The 24,974-nt window shown below is 33.2% G+C and overlaps 2 protein-coding genes across 2 annotated transcripts; one reads left to right on the top strand and one right to left on the bottom strand.

Moving 5' to 3' along the window:
- Positions 1-2,664: 2,664 nt before the first annotated feature.
- LOC134718668 (uncharacterized) lies at positions 2,665-12,805 on the bottom strand. Its single transcript, XM_063581321.1, has 4 exons — positions 12,649-12,805; positions 8,035-8,434; positions 5,095-5,304; positions 2,665-3,443 (listed from the first exon to the last, which is right to left on the bottom strand). The coding sequence occupies exons 1-4, from the start codon at positions 12,691-12,693 to the stop codon at positions 2,755-2,757; spliced, it is 1,344 nt and encodes a 447-aa protein (XP_063437391.1). The 5' UTR covers positions 12,694-12,805; the 3' UTR covers positions 2,665-2,754.
- Positions 12,806-12,915: 110 nt separating this feature from the next.
- LOC134718669 (uncharacterized) lies at positions 12,916-24,449 on the top strand. Its single transcript, XM_063581322.1, has 3 exons — positions 12,916-13,487; positions 17,404-17,619; positions 21,174-24,449. Exons 1-3 carry the CDS (start codon positions 13,037-13,039, stop codon positions 21,761-21,763), a joined length of 1,257 nt encoding a protein of 418 aa, XP_063437392.1. The 5' UTR covers positions 12,916-13,036; the 3' UTR covers positions 21,764-24,449.
- Positions 24,450-24,974: the final 525 nt, after the last annotated feature.

Here is a 24,974-nt window from a genome sequence, read left to right as displayed (position 1 = left end):
ATTTTTGTTGAAATCAAACTAAGTTTAATTTTGGACCCCGATTTAGATCAACTTAAAAACTGGGTCTACAATGAAAAATCTTAAGTACATGGTTAGATTTAGCATATCAAAGAACTCCAAGAATTTATTTTTTTGTTAAAATTAAACTAAGTTTGGACCCTTTGGACCTTCATGTAGACCAATTTAAAAACAGGACCAAAAATTAAGAATCTAAATACACTGTTAGATTTGGAATATCAAAGAACCCCAATAATTCATTTTTTTATGAATTCACAAATCAAACAAAGTTTCATTTTGAACCTTTTTTTCTAATCTGTTTGGACCAAAACTACCAAAATCAATCCCAACCTTCCTTTTGTGGTCATAACCCTTGTGTTAAAATTTCATAGATTTCTATTTACTTATACTAAAGTTATTGTGCCAAACCCAAGAAAAATGCTTATTTGGGACCTTTTTTTTCTGTTGGGACCAAAACTCCAATAATCGATCCCAACATTCCTTTTGTGGTCATAAACTTTATGTTTAAATTTCATAAATTTCTATTTTCTTATACTAAAGTTGGAGTGCGAAAACCAAGAAAATGCTTATTTGTGCCACTTTTTGGCCCCTTATTCCTAAACTGTTGGGATCAAAACTCCCAAACTCAATCCCAACCTTCCTATTATGGTCATAGACTTTGTGTTCAAATTTCATAGATTTCTTCTTACTTGTACTAAAGTTATAGTGCGAAAACCATATGTCTTCGGACTACATCCATGATGGCAATGTCAATGTCATACATGTACCAATATACGACCAAATTTTTTCAATTTTTACGGTCGTATAATTAAAACTGCAAACATTCCTTAAAATTACTAATCGGGGGCAGCAACTCAATTTCGGGGTTTGTCCCATTTGTCTGAAAATTTCAGGGCAGATAGATCTTGACCTGATTAACAATTCTTACCTGTCAGATTGGCTCTTTGGTTTTAGAGATATTAGCCAAAATAATATAAATATGCCTTTTACCCCTATGTTCTATTTACTTTCCTGTATAACTTGAACCCAGAACAGATGAGCAAATATGACACATTCTTTAATGGAAAAGTCATGTGAAAGGAATTTTAAATAAGTGTTTTGGGTGGGTTTTTTTTATATAAAATTCAACAAACTAGAAATTAGTAATTTCCAAAATACACTTGTTTCCATGACAACAATAAATTATTAGTACTTTTATCTTTTTTTCATGTCTTTTCATTCATCTATAAAAACAACAAGAGTGCACATGCTGAAATGTTTCGCCTTCTTTACTAATCATTGCTATTATGTTGATAGTCCTAAAAAAAGTTTTATTACAACTGTCATATAAACTAAACATTGACTAATGAACAATGACATGCCAGACAGCTTTATAGCTTGTTGTTCGGTGTGAGCCAAGGCTCCGTGTTGAAGGCCGTACTTTAACCTATAATGGTTTAATTTTTAAATTGTTATTTGGATGGAGAGTTGTCTCATTGGCACTCACACCACATCTTCCTATATCTATGTACATCAAATAATTCTTCCATACAACAAATATAGTTGACCTTTTGTTTATAATTTAAGAAAGACAGACCAAACCAAAAACCTAAAACTGAGCAACATACCACAAAAATGAAGTCAAGGGCAAATATACCCTGCACGGCTGACTTTCAGGTCATAAAATATTTCCATACACCAAATAAATTTGACTTATTGCATATAGTATTAGAAAAAAAGTCAAAAACTTAACTTTGACCATTTAGGTCAAAGTCAAATGAAACCTGCAAGCTAAACATGCACACACTACAATGATTGAATCATTCCATATACCAAATATAGTAGACCTATAGCATACAGTATAAGAAAAACAGACCAAAGCAAAAAAACTTAACTATAACCACTGAACCATGAAACTGAGGTCAAGGTCAGATGACACCTGCCAGTTGGACATATACATTCTGTCCATACACTGAATATACTCGACATATTGCTTATAGTATCTGAGATATGGACTTGACCACCAAATATTTACCTTGTTCACTGACCAATGAAATGAGGTCTCGGTCAAGTGAAAACTGTCTGACAGGCATGAGGACCTTGCAAGGTACCCACATAACAAATATATTTATCCTATTAATCATGTTAATAAGACAGAATTTAACATTTCCAAAAAAAAAAAAACTTTTTCCAAGTAGTTACTGAACCATGAAAATGAGGTCAAGGACATTGGAATTGTGATTGACAGGAACTTCGTAACATGAGGCATCGACATACAAAGTGTGAAGGGTCCAGGTCTTCCACCTTCCAAAATATAAAGCTTTTAAGAAGTTAGCTAACACCTCTGCCACAAGATTTCTATCCCTATGTCAAAAATTTTCATATAAACAGGATAAATCTGTAACACCAATTACAGTATGTACTTAAAACTCTTCTGACTACTAGTCCAAAGACCTAGGAATAATTTTTGAATTAACAATAAAATTGAGAATGGAAATGGGGAATGTGTCAAAGAGACAACAACCCGACCAAATAAAAAACAACAGCAGAAGGTCACCAACAGGTCTTCAATGTAGCGAGAAATTCCTGCACCCAGAGGCATATTTTAAAAATTTTGAAAAACAATTAGTCAGCTCATGTGAACAAACTGTTTTTGACTTTTACAGCTACTAAAAACCTAGTCTCAACTTGAAATGCTACATAGTATGTATACATTTTTATTTAAAAAAAGTATATCTTGGATTTTTTCATTGTCTACTATTGACTTTCAACTTTCCACCTCTGACTGAAATACGGTTCAATAACCTCACTACCACTTGATTGCAATGGATAAAAATTCTTCTTAAGTTTGACTGTTTTTCCAATTGCTTTCCGTAGTTCAACAGACAAATCAAGACCACATGACCTTTTTAGTCTAAGAACTGTCTCGTCCGAAAGACTAGGCATAATTTTCAAATGATTCATCATCATCCACATCATAAGTACAGATGACAAATTGAGTGTCGGTTCTGGAAACTCAAAATCAGCTGAACATTTAAACTCAGGTTCATTCCACAACGAAATCTGATTTGCATTCCTTAGCAAGATATCTTTTTCACAATCATACAAATAGACATCAAAAAAGTTTCCATTTATGGCAATTAGTGGCACAAGAGAAACATTTTTTTGTAAATTTTCTATGTTCCTATGTCTATGTTGGAAAGCCTTTTGATAATATGAAAATGTAATGACATGAGCCACAAATTTTGATACGTTACTGGGATATCTCAATATCTCCGACTGTTTCTGAACTTTCAGTATCTGCTGTTCTTCAAAATCTAACTCTTTTATTATTTCCTTGTCCTCTCTTTCGTCTTCATTTGAATTTGGTAATGCTATACTGTTTATTTCCTCCTCACTTTTGTAAACAACAATATCAGGCGCCCCATACCAAAGCCATTCACTTCCTGTAGAGAAAAATCATATCATGGTGAAATAAATGGAGAATGTATCTATGGAACACAGGTGTTTATAATGTCCCCCTATTTTCTCATTTTTCAAGCTACTTTTCACTTTAAAATATTCCCTTAGGTTTGAAGTTTGTTTGCCTGAACTTCAAAACCATTGATTTAAAAAAATTTAGGTGAGGTTAGGAGGTTAAAGGACGTACATCAAAAATGCAAAAAAATGGAAAATCACAATTTTGGTCATTGTTTCTTAAAATCTAATAGAGTTCGTCCACGTGACCTGGAGAAAATTACATCGATTTAGACAACAACAAAATTCTAATGACATTTGCATAAAAACGTTACTGGGTAACGTTGGCACAGGCACTTAAAAACTAATAGTTGTTGTACAAAACACCAGAAAAGTGAATAATAATTACAATATTTGAATAATAACAGAGAGTTTACCCCCTCACCTGTAGTTCCTAAAATTAGTGGTTTTGAAGTTCATCCTAGCAAATTTCAAGCATTATGGAATATTTTAACATAAGTAGCTTTAAAAAACAAAATTTGGAAAATGAGAAAATAGGGGGGATGGGGGGCAAAACAGGCCTTATGGTACCTTGTCCTTTGTACTTGAACTGTATTATGTGGAAACAAGCATTGTGTATAAGTTTCATACCATTGGGTTGAGGAAAACTTAAGATAGAGAACAGAAATGAAAAAAATCAGAAATGTTTCCATTTGTAGAGGGACATATCTTAATAACAGTTATAATAATGCCACCAAAACTGAAACTTGATCTGTGTTTTGTGGCAATAAGCATTGTGTAAAAGTTTCATAACATTTAGTTAAGGCAAACATGAAGCACTTTTTATGTTTATAAAGGGGCATAACTCTACAATGGTAGAATTTAAGCCACCCAATTTGGACCTTGATCTACATTATTAGGTAATCAACATTGTGTATAAGTTTCATAACAGTTGATCGGGCCAAACTAATGTAAAGAGAACATAAACCAACTTTGGGATGTACAGACGTACAGACATATGCACAAGGGTAAAACTTAATACCCCTTCTGCTATGACTGGAGCATAAAAAGAGTTAAAGGATACCAAAGATTCATTCACACTAGTCTTTGAAAAGTTAGAATGTATACCAAGGTATAAAAGGGTATATAAAACTCATGATTATTTGACTTTTTATTTAACTGGTATGAATGATTGTAAAATGCACAGGAAAAGTCCATTGTCTGTTTATGATGCATAGATTTTAATATGCAATGCCTCATATAGATTTTTTATCTAGAACTCTGAGTTTTTTTCTCTCACAAAAATGCTTGTTTCTCAAAATTACTCATAACTTGATACTTTATATGTTTTCCTTAGCCAACAATTAAGAATTTTGCAAACAAATCAACCAAATATTTTTCAGTTTTATTGTATGATATCAATTATTAATGTATTGTGTGTCTTTCTTGTAAAAGTATAAGTATATAAGTAATTGTTAATGTATAATTGTTATCATCTTGTAGCATCATACATGTGCCTAAGTTGTGATAAATTTTCTTGTCTTGTCTTGTAATTGAACATGTTGTTATAATTTGTTTTGTCCACAAACATCTGTAACCATGGTAACAAGTGAAACAAATAAAACAAAAACCCACACTTACCAATTCCAAAATTATTAAACTGTATATTATCATTACATCTACTGCAGGGACATTTGGATATCTTTGTACAGTTATCTTTTGCTATGACAACAGATGACATTGTTAGTTTTGAAAACAGATGATTGGCTAAAAGTTCTGTGACAAACATTTCTGGTTCTTGAATATGCCAAGGTATGTCCTTTATATCCTGCAAACACTTTTCATGGAAATCTGAAAAGGATAATTTTATTTATGGTACAATATTTTGCATAATGTTGATAAAATTAGCAATATTTTAATAGATATAGGAAGATGTGGTGTGAGTGCCAATGAGACAACTCTCCATCCAAATAACAATATATTTAAAAAGTAAACCATTATAGGTTAAAGTACGGCCTTCAACACGGAGCCTTGGCTCACACCTTTAAGCCTTTTATTAGAATAATTAAATGTTATCGTTGATCATCTCAACAAGATTGATTTTTCGCTTGAGCCGTTACGGGAGTTGAGATGACAAAGATAATCTATTTATTGCTATTTTACCTATGACGACGTTGTCAATTTCATGTCAATTCCATCAGCACGCCACATGCTTACTTAGTTTCTAGCGATAATATTCCATCTCAAGCAAGTAGTATGATAAGAAAATTATCACAAAAAAGATCAAGGGCAAAATGCACAAAATAGCAATAATGTAACTTACGTAAATTTTTGAATAACTTCAAGAAGTATAAGGGGAGATAATTCAGACCAAGATAATAAAATTTAAATCTGAAACATAAAACATATTTACACAATTATATGATATATATTAGTGTTGTCAACGGTTAACCGGTTAACCGGTCGAACGACCGAATACCGAATACCAAAATCGCTAACCGGTTAACCGGACTTTTTTTCAATTTTGGTAGATTTTATATAAATGTGTATTGAAATCATTAAATAGTTATGTTTTATTTAAAAAATGTCGTCGTGGTAACTAATTAGACAGATCAATTGTCCAGTATATTGATTGCTATTGTTAATCCTAAAAACATAAAATTAATTAGAACTTGTCTCTCAGCTCGGGGCAGGATCTTAAAGAAACATAATTAGTAAACATGGTTTTTTAACAGTAACTTTAAATCAGTAATGCGATTAAATTTTACGATTTACTTCATTAGTTCGTTTTTGATCTAATTTTGTGTAAGAAACAGGTCGTACGGTGACTTAAAGTATTTAATTTCTGTCTCATTTTGGTCTCTTGAGGAGAGTTGTCTCATTGTCAATCACATCACATCTTTTTTTATAATTAATCATTTCAAATTGAAACACTCCACATTATTTTCGGAGACAACAAGAGAAAAGGAAATCGGTTTCAGACATAGTCAATTCTACGAGATCAAGAAATTTTTTTTTAATTTTTCAATATGAAGTTGGTACAGAAGCGATTGTTGATACGGTGTATTTGATTATTAAAAGTCAAACTTCGCCAGGAATCATCAAAGACAAGCCTTATAATGCCAAAAGACAATATTCAATTCTAAAAGGGTAAATTTATGACTTGGATGAAAGCTTGTCAAATTGACACTCATACCACATCTAATATCTATGTGTAGGGACTATATTGATAAGTCTTTCAAACCCCAATTTAAACTATACCGGTTAACCGGTTAATTGGTCGAACGATTATCCGAGTAACCGGTTAGGCAAAAGTATACGATTTGACAACACTAATATATATAGTTTAACATGTTGAAGGCCGTACGGTGACCTATATATAGTTGTTAATATCTGTGTCATTTTGGTCTCTTGTGGACAGTTGTCTCACTGGCAATCATACCACATCTTTTTTTTTATATTAAGTAATAAAAACTGTTAATCTGCTTTATTTCTTGCCAAAAACATTAAAAGTAGGAAACAGGAATATATTGACTTGACCACAAAACTTAACCTTGTTTAATACTGATTCATGATCAAATAATAAAATGTTTCACTGAGCGCAGCCAAATGCGACTGCAGAGGTTGAACCTTGAACAGTTGGGCCAAATTTGGACACAATATTCAAGTTTGATATCATACTATCTGAATTAGGATTGTTATCAAATTTTTGACATTTCTGACGCAAAACAAATACCAAGATCTTAAAATCTATTGTGCAATACTGTGCAATTAGAGATTACTTCTTTAAACTTTATTAAAATTTAAAAAATATATTGAACCCCTTAAATTAAAATTGGAATCCCAAAAACTTTTTGAACCCCCCCTTAGAGCAATTACCCCCACATCCCATCCCTGTCTTTCCTTTGAAGTATGGAACCTTGTAGTAGAATTTCAGAGAGATCCATACACTTAAACACATGTTGTTATCTTGAAACTAGACATATATGCTTGTTTTTGGTACATTTTTGCACTTAATTCCTGCATGAGTGGTTCAATAACCCCCAAAAACAATCCAAGCCTTCCTTTTGTGATATGGAACCTTATGGTGCAAAGTTAGATAGATGCATACTCTTACATACAAGTTATTGTCTAGAAACTACAAAAATGTTCGTTTTGGACCCTTTTTGGCTCTTTTAAATTCCTAAACTGTCAAATGACTGTTGGTACCATAACCCCCGAAATGAATCCAAACCTTCTACTTGTGGTATTAGACATTGTGGAACAATTTCAAAGCAATTGAAACACATATACACAAGTTTAATTATCCTGAAAGTAGAAAAATGCTTATTTTGGGCCCCTAATTCCTAAACGGTTGGGACCATCATCCCTAAAATCAATCCCAACCTCCCTTTTATGATATTGAACCTTCTTGTGAAATGTCGAAGAAATTCATTCACAATATGGCTTTGGACAACACAGAAGACGAAGACAACCATGCAGACGACAGCAACATCATACCATTATAAGATCCCAAAATTTGTTCTGCTGTCATATAAAAACTATCTTAGTTACATGAGGACTCGCAAGATTTACATATACCTATTTTCCTAAGAAATCCAGCCTTTAAATCACTGATTGAATCCTCCAAATTGTCCTTATTTGAAGATTCTGTATCAGAACTACTAATATTCCCATCAATACTTTGTTGCAGTCGTTCAAATCCATCTTTAAAGATTGAATGGAATCCTTCTGCAGCTGGGACTGATATATATGTATGTATGCCTTTGTTTTTAACTTGTCCATCAACTGGTTCTATTTCAATGGAAGACTGAGTAAATGAACGTCCCAAACAATAGCCAATCAAACGATAGGGTACAAATGTGACATCTTCAAAACCATCAATAGCCTGTCTTATCAGTTCAGATACATTTTGAGGTCTACCAACTTTCTTATATGGAACTTCTCTGGTAAATTTGCTGTAAAATACTGTATGTGGACACTGAAAAAGCAAAGAGAAAAGTTATAAAATATCAATAAACCATAAACCACTTTTCCACTGAGGGAGGATAATTAATCAACATTTAAAAGCTGGTTATCCATATTAACAAACAGAATGAAAAGATTCATATTGTGGATTGAAGTCTGCAATGTCATGAATGTAGATCTAGAGATACAATGTAATGGCGGATCCAGAGGGGTCACCCCTTGAATGCCCCCTTTTTTTAGATGATCGATGCATTTGAATGGGGACATAAGTTGGAAACACCCCCTTTATCCTGTGTTGGGACCCCCCTTTTTAAAATGGCTGAAGAGTATTCAATCTCATAAAATCCGATGTTCTGATATGCTAGCTACCCTCCAAATCCGATGATCTGAATGTCCTAAAAAAGTTTGTCTACTCATTTTGTTTTATGATAAAGAGATTAGCACATTTCATCTTAAAGCTTTCTATATACATGTCTTAAATCCTTTATATCATTTGGCAAATTATTCCAAATGATTAGACCAGAATATTGAAAAGGCTTTTTGATGTATTCAGACTTTGGCCTTGGTACATGAAGATGTCCAGATGTTGTTGACCTAAGAGACTAACTATATAGATCACTGCACGCAGTAAATTTACTTGTAAGATAATCTGGCGCTAGTCCATTCATACATTTAAACATTAAAATGGCTTGAAAATATTTTATCCGAGTAAAAATGGTCATCCAATTAAATTGATATTGATGGATAATCAAAAGGCTTCTTCAAAATTAATCTTGCTGCGCGCTTTTGTAGTTTATGAATCCGCTCAATGTTTCAATTTGCGGTAAAACCCCATATGGTGCAACAATAATCTATTATTGGTAATAATTTTTTTATAACTATTATAAACTAGAGGCTCTAAAGAGCCTGTGTCGCTCACCTTGGTCTATGTGCATATTAAACAAAGGACACAAATGGATTCATGACAAAGTTGTATTTTGGTGATGGTGATGTGTTTGAATTTCTTACTTTACTGAATGATTTTGCTTCTTACAATTATATCTATCATGAACTTTGCCCATTAGTAACAGAGAACTATATTTTTAACAATTTACATAAATTTACCAAATTAATGAAATTGTTAAAAATTGACTATAAAGGGCAATAACTCCTTAAGGGGTCAATTGACCATTTAGGTCATGTTGACTTATTTGTAGATCTTACTTCGCTGAACATAATTGATGTTTACAGTTTATCTCTATCTATAATAATATTCAAGATAATAACCAAAAACAGCAAAATTTCCTCAAAATTACTAATTCAGTGATTACTGATTCAACTGAAAATTGCAGGGCAGATAGATCTTGACCTGATAAACATTTTGATCCCATGTCAGATTTCCTCAAAATGCTTTGGTTTTTGAGTTATAAGCCAAAAACTGCATTTTACCCCTATGTTCTATTTTTAGCCGTGGCGGCCATCTTAGTTGGTTGACCAGGTCACGCCACACATTTTTTTAACTAGATACCCCAAAGATGATTGTGGCCAAGTTTGGATTAATTTGGCCCAGTAGTTTCAGAGGAGAAGATTTTTGTAAAAGATTACTTTAATTTACGAAAAATGGTTAAAAATTGACTATAAAGGGCAATAACTCCTAAACAGGTCAACTGACCATTTAGTTCATGTTGACTTATTTGTAGATCTTACTTTGCTGAACATTATTGCTGTTTACAGTTTATCTCTATCTATAATAATATTCAAGATAATAACCAAAAACAGCAAAATTTCCTCAAAATTACCAATTCAGGGGCAGCAACCCAACAACCGATTGACCGATTCATCTGAAAATTTCAGGGCAGATAGATCTTGACCTGATAAACATTTTTATTCCATGTCAGATTTCCTCAAAATGCTTTGGTTTTTGAGTTATAAGCCAAAAACTGCATTTTACCCCTTTGTTCTATTTTTAGCCGTGGCGGCCATCTTGGTTGGTTGACCAGGTCACGCCACACATTTTTTAAACTAGATACCCCAAAGATGATTGTGGCCAAGTTTGGATTAATTTTGCCAAGTAGTTTCAGAGGAGAAGATTTTTGTAAAAGATTACTTTAATTAAAGAAAAATGGTTAAAAATTTACTATAAAGGGCAATAACTCCTAAACAGGTCAACTGACCATTTTGGTCATGTTGACTTATATGTAGATCTTACTCTGCTGAACATTATTGCTGTTTACAGTTTATCTCTAACTATAATAATATTCAAGATAATAACCAAAAACAGCAAAATTTCTTCAAATTTACCAATTCAGGGGCAGCAACCCAACAACCGATTGACCGATTCATCTGAAAATTTCAGGGCAGATAGATCTTGACCTGATAAACATTTTTACCCCCATGTCAGATTTGCTCTAAATGCTTTGGTTTTTGAGTTATAAGCCAAAAACTGCATTTTACCCCTATGTTCTATTTTTAGCCGTGGCGGCCATCTTGGTTGGTTGACCGGGTCACGCCACACATTTTTTGAACTAGATACCCTAATGATGATTGTGGCCAAGTGTGGTTTGATTTCGCCCAGTAGTTTCAGAGGAGAAGATTTTTGTAAAAGTTAACGACGACGGACGACGACGACGACGGACGACGACGACGACGGACGACGGACGCCAAGTGATGAGAAAAGCTCACTTGGCCCTTCGGGCCAGGTGAGCTAAAAACGAGAGAAACGAAAAACACATATAAATTACATTGACAAAGAACAACTACCGTACATCAGAATCCTGACTTAGGACAGGTGCAAACATTTGCAGCAGAAGTAAACTTTTAGCATGTGATAATATTGATACAGATTTATAAATAACGAAGTCTTCTAAAACTTGAGCATGTTAAGTGAATCGATAGAAACAAGCAGATTTTTTTTTAAAAGTGATATATATAATATAATACATGTAATACATTATATCATTAATGTCCCCACAGTCAATTTTAAAGTATCTGTATTTTACAAAGTCAAGGTAGGATTTTCGTTGGGAATCACAAATGGTGCCTCAGGGATGCAAAATGTTATTCCCAAATGTATACACAAAATTGAGCATGGGAGCTCATAGGTCTATGGTTCAACATAGGAGGAGTTAACCAGTAACACTATATGCACAGGTCTCTTATGCAAGATTACAATGTACTCCAAAAATGACCAAGTTAAACTATCACTAAAAAAAAAAAAATGTCGATAAAAATCAAAGCCCTGATAACATGCGCGATCTTCAATGATTGTGCAAACAACCAGCAGCACCTATCCAAAGTCAGGAGCTAGTTGTTGTCTTTTCAGCTAAGTGTTAATATTACATGTCTGTTTTTTGTGAATCATTTTTATGCTTGTCCAAATAATTATCACATCTTGAAAGGCTATCATATTTTTTTTTCTTGGACGTCTTACATCGACGTGGAAGGCGTTAAATCAAAAATCTCAAATCACCTTCGAAGACGTCATAATTATTTTGACTATTTTTTGGCTAATTTTCTCCTTCATGTCCTTTGGATTGTAGGACTTCACTATGTCACAAATAGATCGCTGCAACACATATTTGGTGGAGGTATATCACTGCTAATATAGGGTGGATCTAATTGGGGGACAAGCGTGTTGCGGGATTGCAGATTGTTGGTTAGCGTGACACAGGAAAGTCAAATTATTGTGTCATGAAAACGAGAAATAAGGTCTAGCGGGACCTGGGGAATGACAAAAAAATGAGAATTGCTTACATACATAGTGTAAGTGGGATACGGAATCTGACAAAAGAATAAGCAGGATACGGGAATCAGACAAAAGAGTAAGCGGGATCCAGGATTGGAACCCCCCAATGAGACCCTCTAAAGGAAAGTTCACAAAATCTACATACTACTGTATGGTTCCTCTACAAACTGAAAGGGGATTAAAGATAGAGGTAAGGTTAGGATTTATATTTGACATTTTTGAGTCTTTAAAAACTGACTGTGCAGTTTGGACTTTTTTTTATTGTTGAAGGGTGTCTGGATATGTTTGTTTTTTAAGAAGTGGGGCGAGTTGGTGAATAAATGGGCCGATTTTCCATTGGGGCGAGTTGTCATATATATGTATGGCATTTGTACTACATTATTACTGCTGTACGCTAGGTTTACACATTGTTCATCCGCTTAGCAGAAAAATGGGTAATAACGAGTCTATAATCAAGTGCATGTTTAGATTTGATTTAAATTGAGGTTCTTATAGTGAATTGCCTTTTTAACAACAGTCTTTAGGAGATGATGTCCTTTTCCTTCCATTTTGTAGCGACATTTAGGCGCTAAGACATAGCGTGTCTTTATTTCGCCCTAAAACACGATCGGGCAATCCTTATCAGGTTTTTTTCTATTTCGAAAGGATTTCTGTAGAAGTTTCAATTTAAAAAAAAGAATAAATGAATAATCGAATGGTTTCTATTTTTGTTTTAAATCGCAAACGGTAAACCGCTATTTAATTGGACAATTACAGACACCTTTACTTGTATCTCGTCTACTGTGGACCGAGAAAGTCTAGGGCCGAACTTCGATTCTAAATAGGTGGAGCTACTGTCCAGACCGGATACACTTCGATTGAGACTTTTTTCCATACATTATCAACTGAATTATGGTGTCACTATTGAAGGAATCCCGACGATTATTCTTGAAAATCAATCTGAATTTAAGCAAATTCAATACAATTCGCAAGCTCAGTTTTTCAGCAAGTAGTCGCTTCATTGAGGAAGCTTTAGAACAATGTAAAAACAATAACATTGACTTGGTGCCATATCGCATCAGAGGATATGTCCTTGGAAACAGATTTTCAAAAGCTATTGTAGACATGGTACAATATTTGGAAGACAGGGACGGTTGTGTTAGGGACCCTTCTTCGGTAACAGAAGAGGAGAAAGAAAACGAATCTGTATTTACAAGTTCTTTACAATTTAGTTCTTTATATAAAAAAGGATTTGACAGTATTCAACGAAAAAACAAAAGTAACAGAGATCCGCAATTTATTAGTGATGACATAATGCAGTTTCCAATTCAGTCTTTTATCTGGGGATTTCTAATTGATAAAGGTGAAATTTTGTATTTTTTTCTCCGCGTGGAGTGTACCAACATGCCAAATAGTCCGAGATTACTCTGACGTCCGACAGCTGTTTTGCTAGACAAGCTGAGGCCGTGGGACGTCAGAGAAATCTCGAACTAGTACCAAAATGAAGATGCTTTAAAAAAAAGTCTGTCACTGTGTCTGCTTCTCTCCAAATCTGATTCCTATTGTTCAAAAATCCAATCTTCAAATTCATGATAGCCTTTCACTTTCACACCTCACTGCATGCGCCCTTGCCCTAATATAAAATTTGTTTTGTTTCCCAAATCCCGACCGACCCTGCAAAAGTGGTGCTATTGTAACGGTTTATTTCTTTCTCTGTCATTTCTGTGATGTTTTTTCCAGACATGCCAGAGGGTAATTTGTCCCGGTAATTTTTTTCCATGCATGGTATTCCATAGGTCGATTTTATTCAGAGGAGTGAAAATCTACTTTTATCTGTGTTATGCGGATAGTACAAAATGTATGTACCGGTATATATTTGCCATACTGTATTTCACAGATGCTTGTGAAATAGAGTCCCACATAACTACACTACATTTATGTAAGTTACTTACAATAAATATATACGTGACTATAATTATGTTTCACAAAGGTAGATCAAATTTGCATAATTTATCAAAGGGAGGTAATTATGAGCAATTTATATTTTAAAGATATTAATATAATATGTTTCTCAATCTATTTTATAGTGAAATTTTTCCTTGAATCTTGGGTTTTATACATTCATTTATATAAAAAGATGACTTTAAATTTGATTTAATAAGACAGACAACATTTCACATGTAAAAACTATCCAGCTGTTCAACATGCCTTTTGCTCCAATATATTGTTACGCTATGATTTATCTGACTTTCATATAATCAACAACTACATCTCTGTCCCCAGACAAAACTATTATATAGTTAAAATTATCATCATAATCAAATTCTTCTATTACTGTCTTGTGTCATCAGCTTGATCAGTAGACAGTGAAATTTTCTTTATTCATTTCTACCAAAAAAAAATCACAAAATACATTTGTAATAAAGGAAAGCTGTTACGGTTTTAAAATGTGATAGTATTAACACTTGAACCGTCATGACCATATCACTAACAAAATAATACCGACTTAGTGACTCACTACTAACATAATACCATGTAAACATTGAGTCATAGTTTTAAAACAATAAATATATTTAAATAAAAAGAAATGGATTTATTCATATAAAAGCAATTCACTACACATGCTATACTTACAGGTACACATGTCAGAGTAACAAAGATATTGAATACTAAACTTCATTAATATATATAGGGGGTCTCATTTGGGGGTTCCGATCCAGGATCCCGCATACTGTTTTGTCAGATTCCCGTATCCCACTTACACTATGTACGTAAGCAATTCTCATTTTTTTGCCATTTCCTGGGTCCCGCAAGACCTCATTTCCCGTTTTCCTGGCACAATAATTTGACTTTCACGTTTCATGCTTACGAAAAATCAGCAATCCTGCGTCACGCTTAGACCCCAATGAGACCCACTATATAATTACTGTAGTATTAGAGATCCTTAAAAGCAATTCAGGAACAAAAAGAGCTCTAGAATATTATAGTAAATCATTGTGAAGGCCACACGACCTGGCTTATATTTATCTGATTTGTGCATGATAAAAAGATCGGTTTCAAAACCTGATGTTACACTTATAAGAGTCTGAATGCTGGGGGTTGACAGAATAATAGGTCAAAAAGAGAAGAATAGATTACATGTATGATGTAGAAGTAAAACAAATTAATATCACATGACTATGAGAAAAAGGCAAACTTTATAAAAAAAATTGTAAGGGTTCCGCGGAACCCAGTGTCTCGCCTACTTTTGCTGTTAATCACACACTCAACAAAAATGATGAAAAAAATAAATAAAATTATTCCTCTTGACACTATCTTTGGATTGTTAGAAGCTTCTGTTCAAGTTTGGTAAAAATTCAGGCTAGTTTAAGAATCTTAAAAAATGTTTTAAAAACTTTAACTGCAGACTGTATGTAATGTTAACTGGAAGAAAAACTAAGTTCATTTATAAGAAAATGTGGGAAAAATGGAATTTTATTTTTAAAAATTTACTTCTGTATACTATCTTCTGATAATAAACAAGCTTCTGGCTAAGTTTCGTACAATTCCAGGATAGTTTAAGAAAGTTATAAAAAATTTTAAAACTTTAACCACAGAGTGAATGTAATGTTTCCTGGCAGAAAAAACTAAGTTCAATTATCATGTTTATAAGTAAAATATAGAAAAATGGAATTTTATTTTTACAAAATTTACTTCTGGATACTATCTTCTGATCATAAACAAGCTTCTGGCTATGTTTTGTACAATTCCAGGATAGTTTAAGAAAGTTATAAAAATTTTAAAAACTTTAACCACAGAGAGAAGTTAAGGTTTCCTGGCAGAAAAACTAAGTCCATTTATAATTAAAATACGGGAAAAATGGAATTTTATTTTTACAAAATTTACTCCTGGATACTATCGTATGAATATAAACAAGCTTCTGTCCAAGTTTGGTAGACATCCAGGATATTTCAAGAAAGTTATGAAAGTTTCAAAAACTTTAACCACAGAGTGAATATTTGTTGACACCGCCGACGAGGCCGACGGAATGTAGGATCGCTATGTCTCGCTTTTTCGACTAAAGTCGAAGGCTCTACAAAAAAGAAAGAAAAATGACTTAAAAAAAAATTTGACATGTTTATTAGGCATTTTAGGAGTATACTCAATTCTCCCATCTTACAAGATGTGCAAGTCATGCATGCACATGATGTAGTGACACTCTGACAAAATCTCACAGGGGTTAACTAATTTTCTTGCAACTCACTGGTCAATTCAGTTTTAATTTTGTCATTGTCTGTAAAGAGTTAATTTACATCAGGTTTTCATGCAAACATCAGATAAATATAAATGGCCTTCATTAAAAGTGATAAAACAGAGCAAGAAAGATCTCAGTACAAGCTGTACCTACAATGTAACACATGTTTACAAATAACAAATGTACAAAGCTGAAAAATCAATTGAATTTCAAAATTGCACATTATTTAATTATACATACATAAAATGAATGGAAATGGGGAATGTATCAAAGAGACAACAACCCGACCAAATAAAAAAAACAAAAGCAGAAGGTCACCAACAGGTCTTCAATGTAGCGAGGAATTCCTGCGTCCCGAGTCGTCCTTCAGCTGGCCCCTAAACAAATATATACTAGTTCAGTGATAATGAACACCATACTAATTTCCAAATTGTACTCAAAAACTAAAATTAAAATAATACAAGACTAACAAAGACCAGAGGCTCCTGACTTGGGACAGTCGCAATAATGCGGCGGGGTTAAAATGTGGCATTAAGAATGATCTCAGTACAAACTGTACCTCCAATGTAACACATGTTTACAAATTACAAATTTACAAAGCTGAAAAATCAATTGAATTTCAAAATTGCACCTTATTTAATTATACATACATTTGTACATATAAATTTAGATAAAATTGAGAATGGAAATGAGAATACATGGGAAAAAAAGTAAAATCACAAAAATACTAAACTAAGAGGAAAATCAATTCAGAAAGTCCATAATGACATGGCAAAATCAAATAACAAAACGCATCAAAAACGAATGGACCAGAAATGTCATATTCCTGATTTGGTACAGGCATTTTCAAATGTAGAAAATGGTGGATTAAACCTGGTTCTATGGCGCTAATCCTCTCACTTTATAATGACAGTCTCATCAAATTCCATTTATTTACATTGATGCGATAAACAAACAGACACAATAAACAAAATAGTCAAAACATGGGAATATGTCAAAGAATATATAAATCAAATATCTATATAAATATTTTTTTTTTTTACAGAATACCACGAACAATGTCTTCGCTCTGTCCTTAAGACCAGTAATGAGAGAAAAATTACAGTACTTTTGGCAAACCATCTACTGTCCAGACTGATAACTACCTCTCCAGGACATACATGTACATACTGTATTACAGATGACCATTGGAAGCAATACGAGTTATGTCCCTGTGATGAGCAGTGTGGTGACAAGATTTGGTATGGTAACTCAGGAATAGGTATGGATCATGTTATAGGACCGTCAGCCCCCAGGAACTACTTAAATAAGTGATTTGTTCAAAAATAATTTTTCATTCCCAGAAATAAAGCATATCAATAGGTTATCATATAAAAAAACTATTTGAAAATGATTATTCATATCGAGGATTAACATATAAATATAAACACCTAATGTGCTTCTAATGTACTCCTTTTTAGCTCACCGGGTCTGAATGTCCAAGTGAGCTTTTCTCATCACTTTGCGTGTGATGTCCATCGTTGTCATCAGTCCTTGTTAGCTTAAATCTTCTCTGAAACTACTGGACCAAATTAAAACCAAACTTCGCCACAATCATCATTAAGGTATCTAGTTTTAAAAATATGTCGGGTGACCCGGCCAACCAACCAAGATGGTTGCCAATGCTAAAAATAGAACAAAGGGGTAAAATGTAGATTTTGTCTTATACATGTATCTCTGAAACCAAAGCATTTCATGCAAATCTGACAGGGGTAAAATTGTATATCAGGTCAAGATCTAGCTTCCCTGAAAAATTTAGATGAATCTGAGAACTTTTTGTTGGGTAGCTACAAACATCTTCTCTGAAGCTATGAAGACGAATTGAATCAAATTTGTTTTCAATCATCAATAGTTACATTGTATCTAGTTTAAAAAATGTGGCTGATGACCCCTCCTGTGAACCAAGATGGCGGACATTGCTAAAATTTTTACATAGGATAAAATGCAGTTTTTGGCTTATATCTCTGAAACCATAGCATTTAAAGAAAACCTGCTGAGAAAAAATTGTTCATTAGGCCAACATCTATCTGCCCTGAAATTTTCAGACCAATCGGGCAACTTATTGTTGGGCTGTTGCCCCTGAATTGGTAACTTAAAGAAAATTTTGTAGTTTTGGTTGTTATCTTAAATATTGATATAGATATCTAGATATATATTGTAAATAGCAATAATGTACAGGAAAATAAGAGCTACAAATAAGTCAACTTGAACAAAGTGGTCAATTTACCCCTTAAGGAGTTATTGTCCTTTATAGTCATTTTTTTTACAATTTTTATAAATTTCTCTCCAAAAGATTAAGGGAAGATTACTGAAAGTTCATTAGAAAATTTTAATCTTACAAATTTACTATACAAATAAATATTACTTACTTCTTAAAGTAATAAACATGACTTGTATAAGCATCACCCCTGACTGTCAGTGTTTCTTTCATTTGCATTAAAACGCTGAAAATAATATTGTATTTGAAGGTCTGTCATGTCTGTAGGCATCCATTTTTTTTATTAAAAGTTAAAAGCATGTACACATGTATAAATCGATATACTGGCTCTATCATAGATAGACGTCTACCAATTTTTGTCATCTACGTTAATTTTTTGGTTCATTAAATCATAACCAGAGAAAATTTACAACACACTCACAGACATGTATATGTATAATAGAATAAAACTTCTAGATTATAGTCAACAATCTATCTTACAAGGTGGTGTATGGTTACAAGTACAAATGTAGTGATACATGTATGTACACAATAAACAACTCAGAATGAGAATACAGGTTTCTGTACAAATTTTTTTTCAATTGGAATTTTTAACACAACCAAATCATCATAATGTTTGTACATTTACATTTTATAATAATTAAAATTGACAACAACACTTCAAAAGATCTGCAATTTTATTATCTATGTCTACATGTTTCGCCTGCAAGGCAGGCTTCATCAGGACAATTTTTATACAGAAATTGAGCCCCTGAAGTACTCAAAGTGGTGCATTTTATTTGACGTCGTCATGGTGAGAGAAACAATGAAAAGTGAAAGTAGCAATACAGAGTTATAAATAGATAAGATAAATATAGAAAATTAAAGTTGTGTACAATGTAACTTGAGTTCGTTTTACTATTATATGATACATGAAATTGTTCTAAAGGCTTGGCATCTAATAGGACGAACTTAATCTTCCTATTGTTGATCGGCGCTGTTAGCTTGGCGGTTCCTTTCGGATGCAAGGAACCGCCAAGCTAACAGCGCCGATCTACAGGCCACCAGCATATACATGGACCAAGGAATATTCCATACTTACGAAGAAATAACAACTGAATCAAGATGACCAAGATGTCCGATACCACCTATACATCTATAAATGATAGCAGATATAAATGATTGCAGAAGAAACGTACCACGGGCGCCGATCTTAAATGAAATAGGAATTCACAACTATGCCATTATACAGACCAACTACTGCAGACGATCCAAAAATTATATAGTCACCAAATAATTAACAAAGGAACAGTTTTTGACAATTTTATCATCCACAGCGGCGATCATAATCTTCCTATTGTTGTCGACGCGCCGGGAAGTAGTAACCTCCAACTATGGCCAGGTTGGAAGAGAAGCCTTGCGAAGTGGTAGGAACCATGGGAAGTTCGTCCTATTAGATGCCAAGCCTTTAGAACAATTTCATGTATCATATAATAGTAAAACGAACTCAAGTTACATTGTACACAACTTTAATTTTCTATATTTATCTTATCTATTTATAACTCTGTATTGCTACTTTCACTTTTCATTGTTTCTCTCACCATGACGACGTCAAATAAAATGCACCACTTTGAGTACTTCAGGGGCTCAATTTCTGTATAAAAATTGTCCTGATGAAGCCTGCCTTGCAGGCGAAACATGTAGACATAGATAATAAAATTGCAGATCTTTTGAAGTGTTGTTGTCAATTTTAATTATTATTTAAGGATTGCATTCATTTGCATGATTTGACAACCCGGCATACCAAGGTATCCACTTCAGGGACTCTACCAAAACGATTTCACAGGCGTTGGTTCACCTCGCGGAATTTAATTTACATTTTATATACATGTTGATTAACAATGAATAATTTAATTTTGGATGTGTCGCATCTTCTGATTGGCTGATGTTATTTTGTTATCAGCCCATAGAAATAATTTAGTCATGTGGCCATGATGTCATTAGCGTTTTTTCATGGTTTTCTACGGTTTAACATGTTTAAAATGGAATTTAGAATTAAATCATAAGAAATGACTGTAATATATTTTCTGTCTATTCGAAATAACATAAAAAATGTGGTGCACACTGTTAAATAACAGGCTTTGCGGGTTATTCAGTGTGCACCAAATTTTTTATATTACTGAATAGACAGAAAAAATATAACAGTCATTCCTTAATTACTGTAAGAGGTATTTTTGAATAGCCATTATCATGTGCATCTCTTAGTCTGCGCTAAGTATTGATATATCAAGAATTTTATCATTGTGTTGTTTACTAAGCGAAAGAAGCACATCATATAAAGAATCAACAATTTAAAAAAAAATCAAATTTAAATCACAAGTTTAAAATTAAAAAATGGCCTCTATTGACAAGGTTTTTACTTGTGGTATCAAATATCTGCGGTATCACACTGTGAGCTCTGTGCCTAATTTATTTTTATATCTGAAACTATGTAATGTATGACATAATGTGTTACATTTTTTGTATTTATATAATATTACAAATGTACATCATTTAGAGAAAATTTTTATCTTTTGTAGGCACTGAATTATTATGGTATGGTAAACCAGACATAATGTTATTTCCCCTTGGTGAAAACTGTAGTATTGTAATTCCTAAAGAGAAGAATTTAGAAAATTTATTAGAAAATGAAGATCAGCAAGTGAACACAGATATTAAAAAAGAGTTACCATCATTAAGAGAACATTCAAATGTTAGCGAGTTTGTGGCACAAGCAATTACATTCTCTTTTTATCAGAAACGATTTCAACTTTTGAAGCCTTATTATTATAAACCAAGAGTGACACTTATACCTACGATCGCCATAAGTGATAAGTGCTTCGATGTTTATATGTATGATACAGATAATGATATTCTCTTAAGAAATGAAGGAGATCCTATACCATTGTGGAATAATGTACAAAATTCATCTGAGGCTACATTGAACATGGGTTCAGTTCTCCAACTGTGGATGTTGATTAATCATTTATCGATTCAACCAGACCTTTCTCAATCAGAGCTAGAAAAGTTTTCTGGGACGTGTGGGTTTTCTACAAGTTTAACATACGAACATTTGAACAAGATTGAAACGCAAGTCAACATGAGGAGCAAGTTTATTGATCATAATTAGCCATCTTTGTAAAAAATTTTATATTTGATGTATATTTTGAAGTAGGAGGTTTATAAGTGCCAGTATTTGAAAATAAAACAAATTGCAAAATTTTCCAAACCTTAAAGATTTGGTCAAATAAAAAAAATCAAGAATTCAAAATTGATACTTTAAGCTGGAAAAGTATTAGTTTTTAAAGGATCAAAATAAGCTAAAAATATTTTTAGGTCAAGGAGCTCCTTTTAAAGATATTTGATTAAAAAAATCATTAAATATGGCGGGAAAAGGCTAAACAGGACTTTTACCTTTATTTGTATTGGTATTGTTTAGGTCTCAAATCAAAAGAAAGAAAATCAAGAATCTGCTTAAATTTTGTCAAATGACCTTTTATAATATGAGCTATTACATGTAAGTCTAATGTTTAAAAGATAAATAGGTGTTATTGGGCAAAATATTTTACCTTGTATTGTATGGAAAAACACTTTTGACACATTTGACACTCATTCTGAAACCTCACCTAAGTACATTCTTAACATTAGCTGAATTGACACATGAGCAGCGTCTAATAGAAATTGACCTTATGCCAACGAATATCAATAAATCTGTGGGGAAAAAAAACCTCCATGCAAAGTCTATAATAAAACTGTAATAATTGCTTGAAAAATGCGTTGATATAAGGACCCTACAAAAAAGACTAAAATTCATTTTTTATTTCATATTTGAAAGTTTGAAAATCAAACAGTCTAACATGTCTAACACATGTTCAAAATGTACATGAATATGTGTACCTGAATTATTATACAGAGGTTGATCCAGCCATTATAAAAAGGGGGGGGGGGTCCCAACCCAGGAAAAAGGGGGTTTCCAACTATATGTCCCCATTCATATGCATTGATAGCCCAAGAAAAAGGGGGGGGGGTCCATTCGATTTCTTTTGAATGCAGCTTAAATGTTTGATATACAATCTGTACATTTTAGACTAAAATTAAGATAAGAATTATCCGTTATAATGACAGACAGAATAAACATGTTCAAATTTAAAGTTTTAGCCTAACATTTTGCATGAATATAATAAAAACTTTGTATATCAGAATACTTGACTAAATGGGAAAATCTCAAAATGAAAATAGTGTAGGTTTCCTATAACCATGATAACATATATATGTAATATATTAAAGCAAAGGTCAAACAAACAAAAATATGTGAAAGACAGTAATCACGACTTTATATCATGTCCGTTCGTCTGTCTCAGTGAGTGAGTGTCTGTTCATCCATTGTCTGTCGTACCGTCCCTTCATCTGTCCGTCGGTTCGTCCCACTTCAGGTTACAGTTTATAAGGTCAAGGTAATTTTTGATGAAGCTGAATTCCCATCAACTTAAAACTTAGTACACATGTTCCTTATGATATGATCTTTCTTATTTTCCATCAAAATTAGACTTTTGACACCATTTTTTTGGTTCACTGAACATAGAAATTAAAAGAGTGAGTTTTAGGTTAAAGTTTTAGGTCAAGGTAGTTTTTGATGTAGCTGAAGTCCAATCAACTTGAAACTTAGTACACATGTTCCTTATTAGTTGATCTTTTTACTTTCAAGGCCAAATTAGATATTTTACCTAATTTCACTGTCCATTGAACATGGAAAGTGATAATCCGAGTGGGTCATCTCTGTACTTTGGACACATTCTTGTTATTTGATCACTTGACCCCTTTACTAGGTATATGAGTTATTGATATCACATGACATATAATAATGTTATAGTAGTCTCAGATCTACCTTAAACAAGTCTTTTTAACTAATATATTTGATTTTTGTTATGCCCAACCTACGATAGTAGAGGGGCATTATGTTTTCTGGTCTGTGCGTCCGTTCGTCTGTCTGTTTGTCCATCCGTCTGTCCCGCTCCAGGTTAAAGTTTTTGGTCAAGGTAGTTTTTGATGAAGTTGAAGTCTTATCAACTTGAAACTTAGTATACATGTGATCTATGATATGATCTTTCTAATTTAAATGCCAAATTAGAGTTTTTACCCCAATTTTACGGTTCACTGAACATAGAAAATAATAGTGCAAATTTCAGGTTAAAGTTTTTGGTCAAGGTAGTTTTTGATAAAGTAGAAGTCCAATCAACTTGAAACTTAGTATACATGTTCCCTATAATAAGATCATTCTAATTTTAATGCCAAATTAGAGAATTTATTCCAATTTCACGGTCCACTAAACATAGAAAATGATAGTGCGAGTGGGGCATCTGTGTACTGTGGACACATTCTTGTTTAGCCTAGCTCAGGGGCGGATTCAGCCATTTTAAAAAGGGGAGGTTCCCAACTTAGGACAAAGGGGGTGTTGTAACTATATTTTCTCATTCAAATGCATTGATCAGCCAAAAAAGGGGGGTCCAATCCCCAGACCTGCCCCCAACCCCACCCCCTGGATCCACCAATGTAGCTCAACATAGTGATAGTGATTTGGCGTTGGCAGCAACCACTGAGTTGTATACACTTACTACTATAACATGTAAAAGCTTTATATTTTAGAAGGTGCAAGACCTGGATGCTTCATACAATGTACTTTGTATATCAGTATATTGATGCCTTATGTTATGAAGGGTCAGTCTGTTATTTTCTTTGATCAATTTCTACTTGAAAGACATTTTTTGTAAGGTTAATTTTGTATCCAATTAGTTATGAGTAAAAGAATAACTATATTAGTATGTGTTTACCTCAAAGGTACTTGTGTCTGTATGATAGTTTCATCTGACCTCGACCACATTATATGGAGGATTGAACAAGATTAAGTTTCGTGGTCAAAATAAAAAAGAAGATGTGGTATGATTGCCAATGAGACAACTATCCACAAAAGACCAAAATGACACAAACATTAACAATTATAGGTCACCGTACGGCCTTCAACAATGAGCAAAGCCCATACTTCATATAGTCAGCTATAAAAGGCCCCGATAAGACAATGTAAAACAATTCAAACGAGAAAACTAACGGCCTTATTTATGTAAAAAAAAATGAACGAAAAACAAATATGTAACAAGGCTACTGACTTGGTCCATATTTCAGATCTATACTATGATCAATGATACAACTGGTCAACTATAATTGGATTTGAGTTGGTTGCAAGGTGTACTTGTCAGACTGGCAGATGTCATCTGACCTTGAGCTCATTTTCATGGTTCAGTTGTAGAAGTTAACAATTTTGCATTTTGGTCTTTATTGAATATTTT

This window comes from Mytilus trossulus, chromosome 5 (assembly GCF_036588685.1).
Source record: "Mytilus trossulus isolate FHL-02 chromosome 5, PNRI_Mtr1.1.1.hap1, whole genome shotgun sequence".
NCBI classification, from domain to species: domain Eukaryota; kingdom Metazoa; phylum Mollusca; class Bivalvia; order Mytilida; family Mytilidae; genus Mytilus; species Mytilus trossulus.
Note: the sequence above shows the minus strand (reverse complement) of the source record. Positions and strands in the feature narration are given on the sequence as shown.

Coding starts and splice junctions, on each gene's coding strand:
- LOC134718668 (XM_063581321.1), bottom strand. CDS start 12,693: ATGGAAGGAAAAGGACATCATCTCCTAAAGACTGTTGTTAAAAAG. Junction 5,305..8,034: donor TGGATTTCTTAGGAAAATAG/GTATATGTAAAT, acceptor TATCCTTTTCAG/ATTTCCATGAAAAGTGTTTG. Junction 3,444..5,094: donor GTTTAATAATTTTGGAATTG/GTAAGTGTGGGT, acceptor TTTTCTCTACAG/GAAGTGAATGGCTTTGGTAT.
- LOC134718669 (XM_063581322.1), top strand. CDS start 13,037: ATGGTGTCACTATTGAAGGAATCCCGACGATTATTCTTGAAAATCAAT. Junction 13,488..17,403: donor GGGATTTCTAATTGATAAAG/GTGAAATTTTGT, acceptor TTTTTTTTACAG/AATACCACGAACAATGTCTT. Junction 17,620..21,173: donor GTATGGTAACTCAGGAATAG/GTATGGATCATG, acceptor TATCTTTTGTAG/GCACTGAATTATTATGGTAT.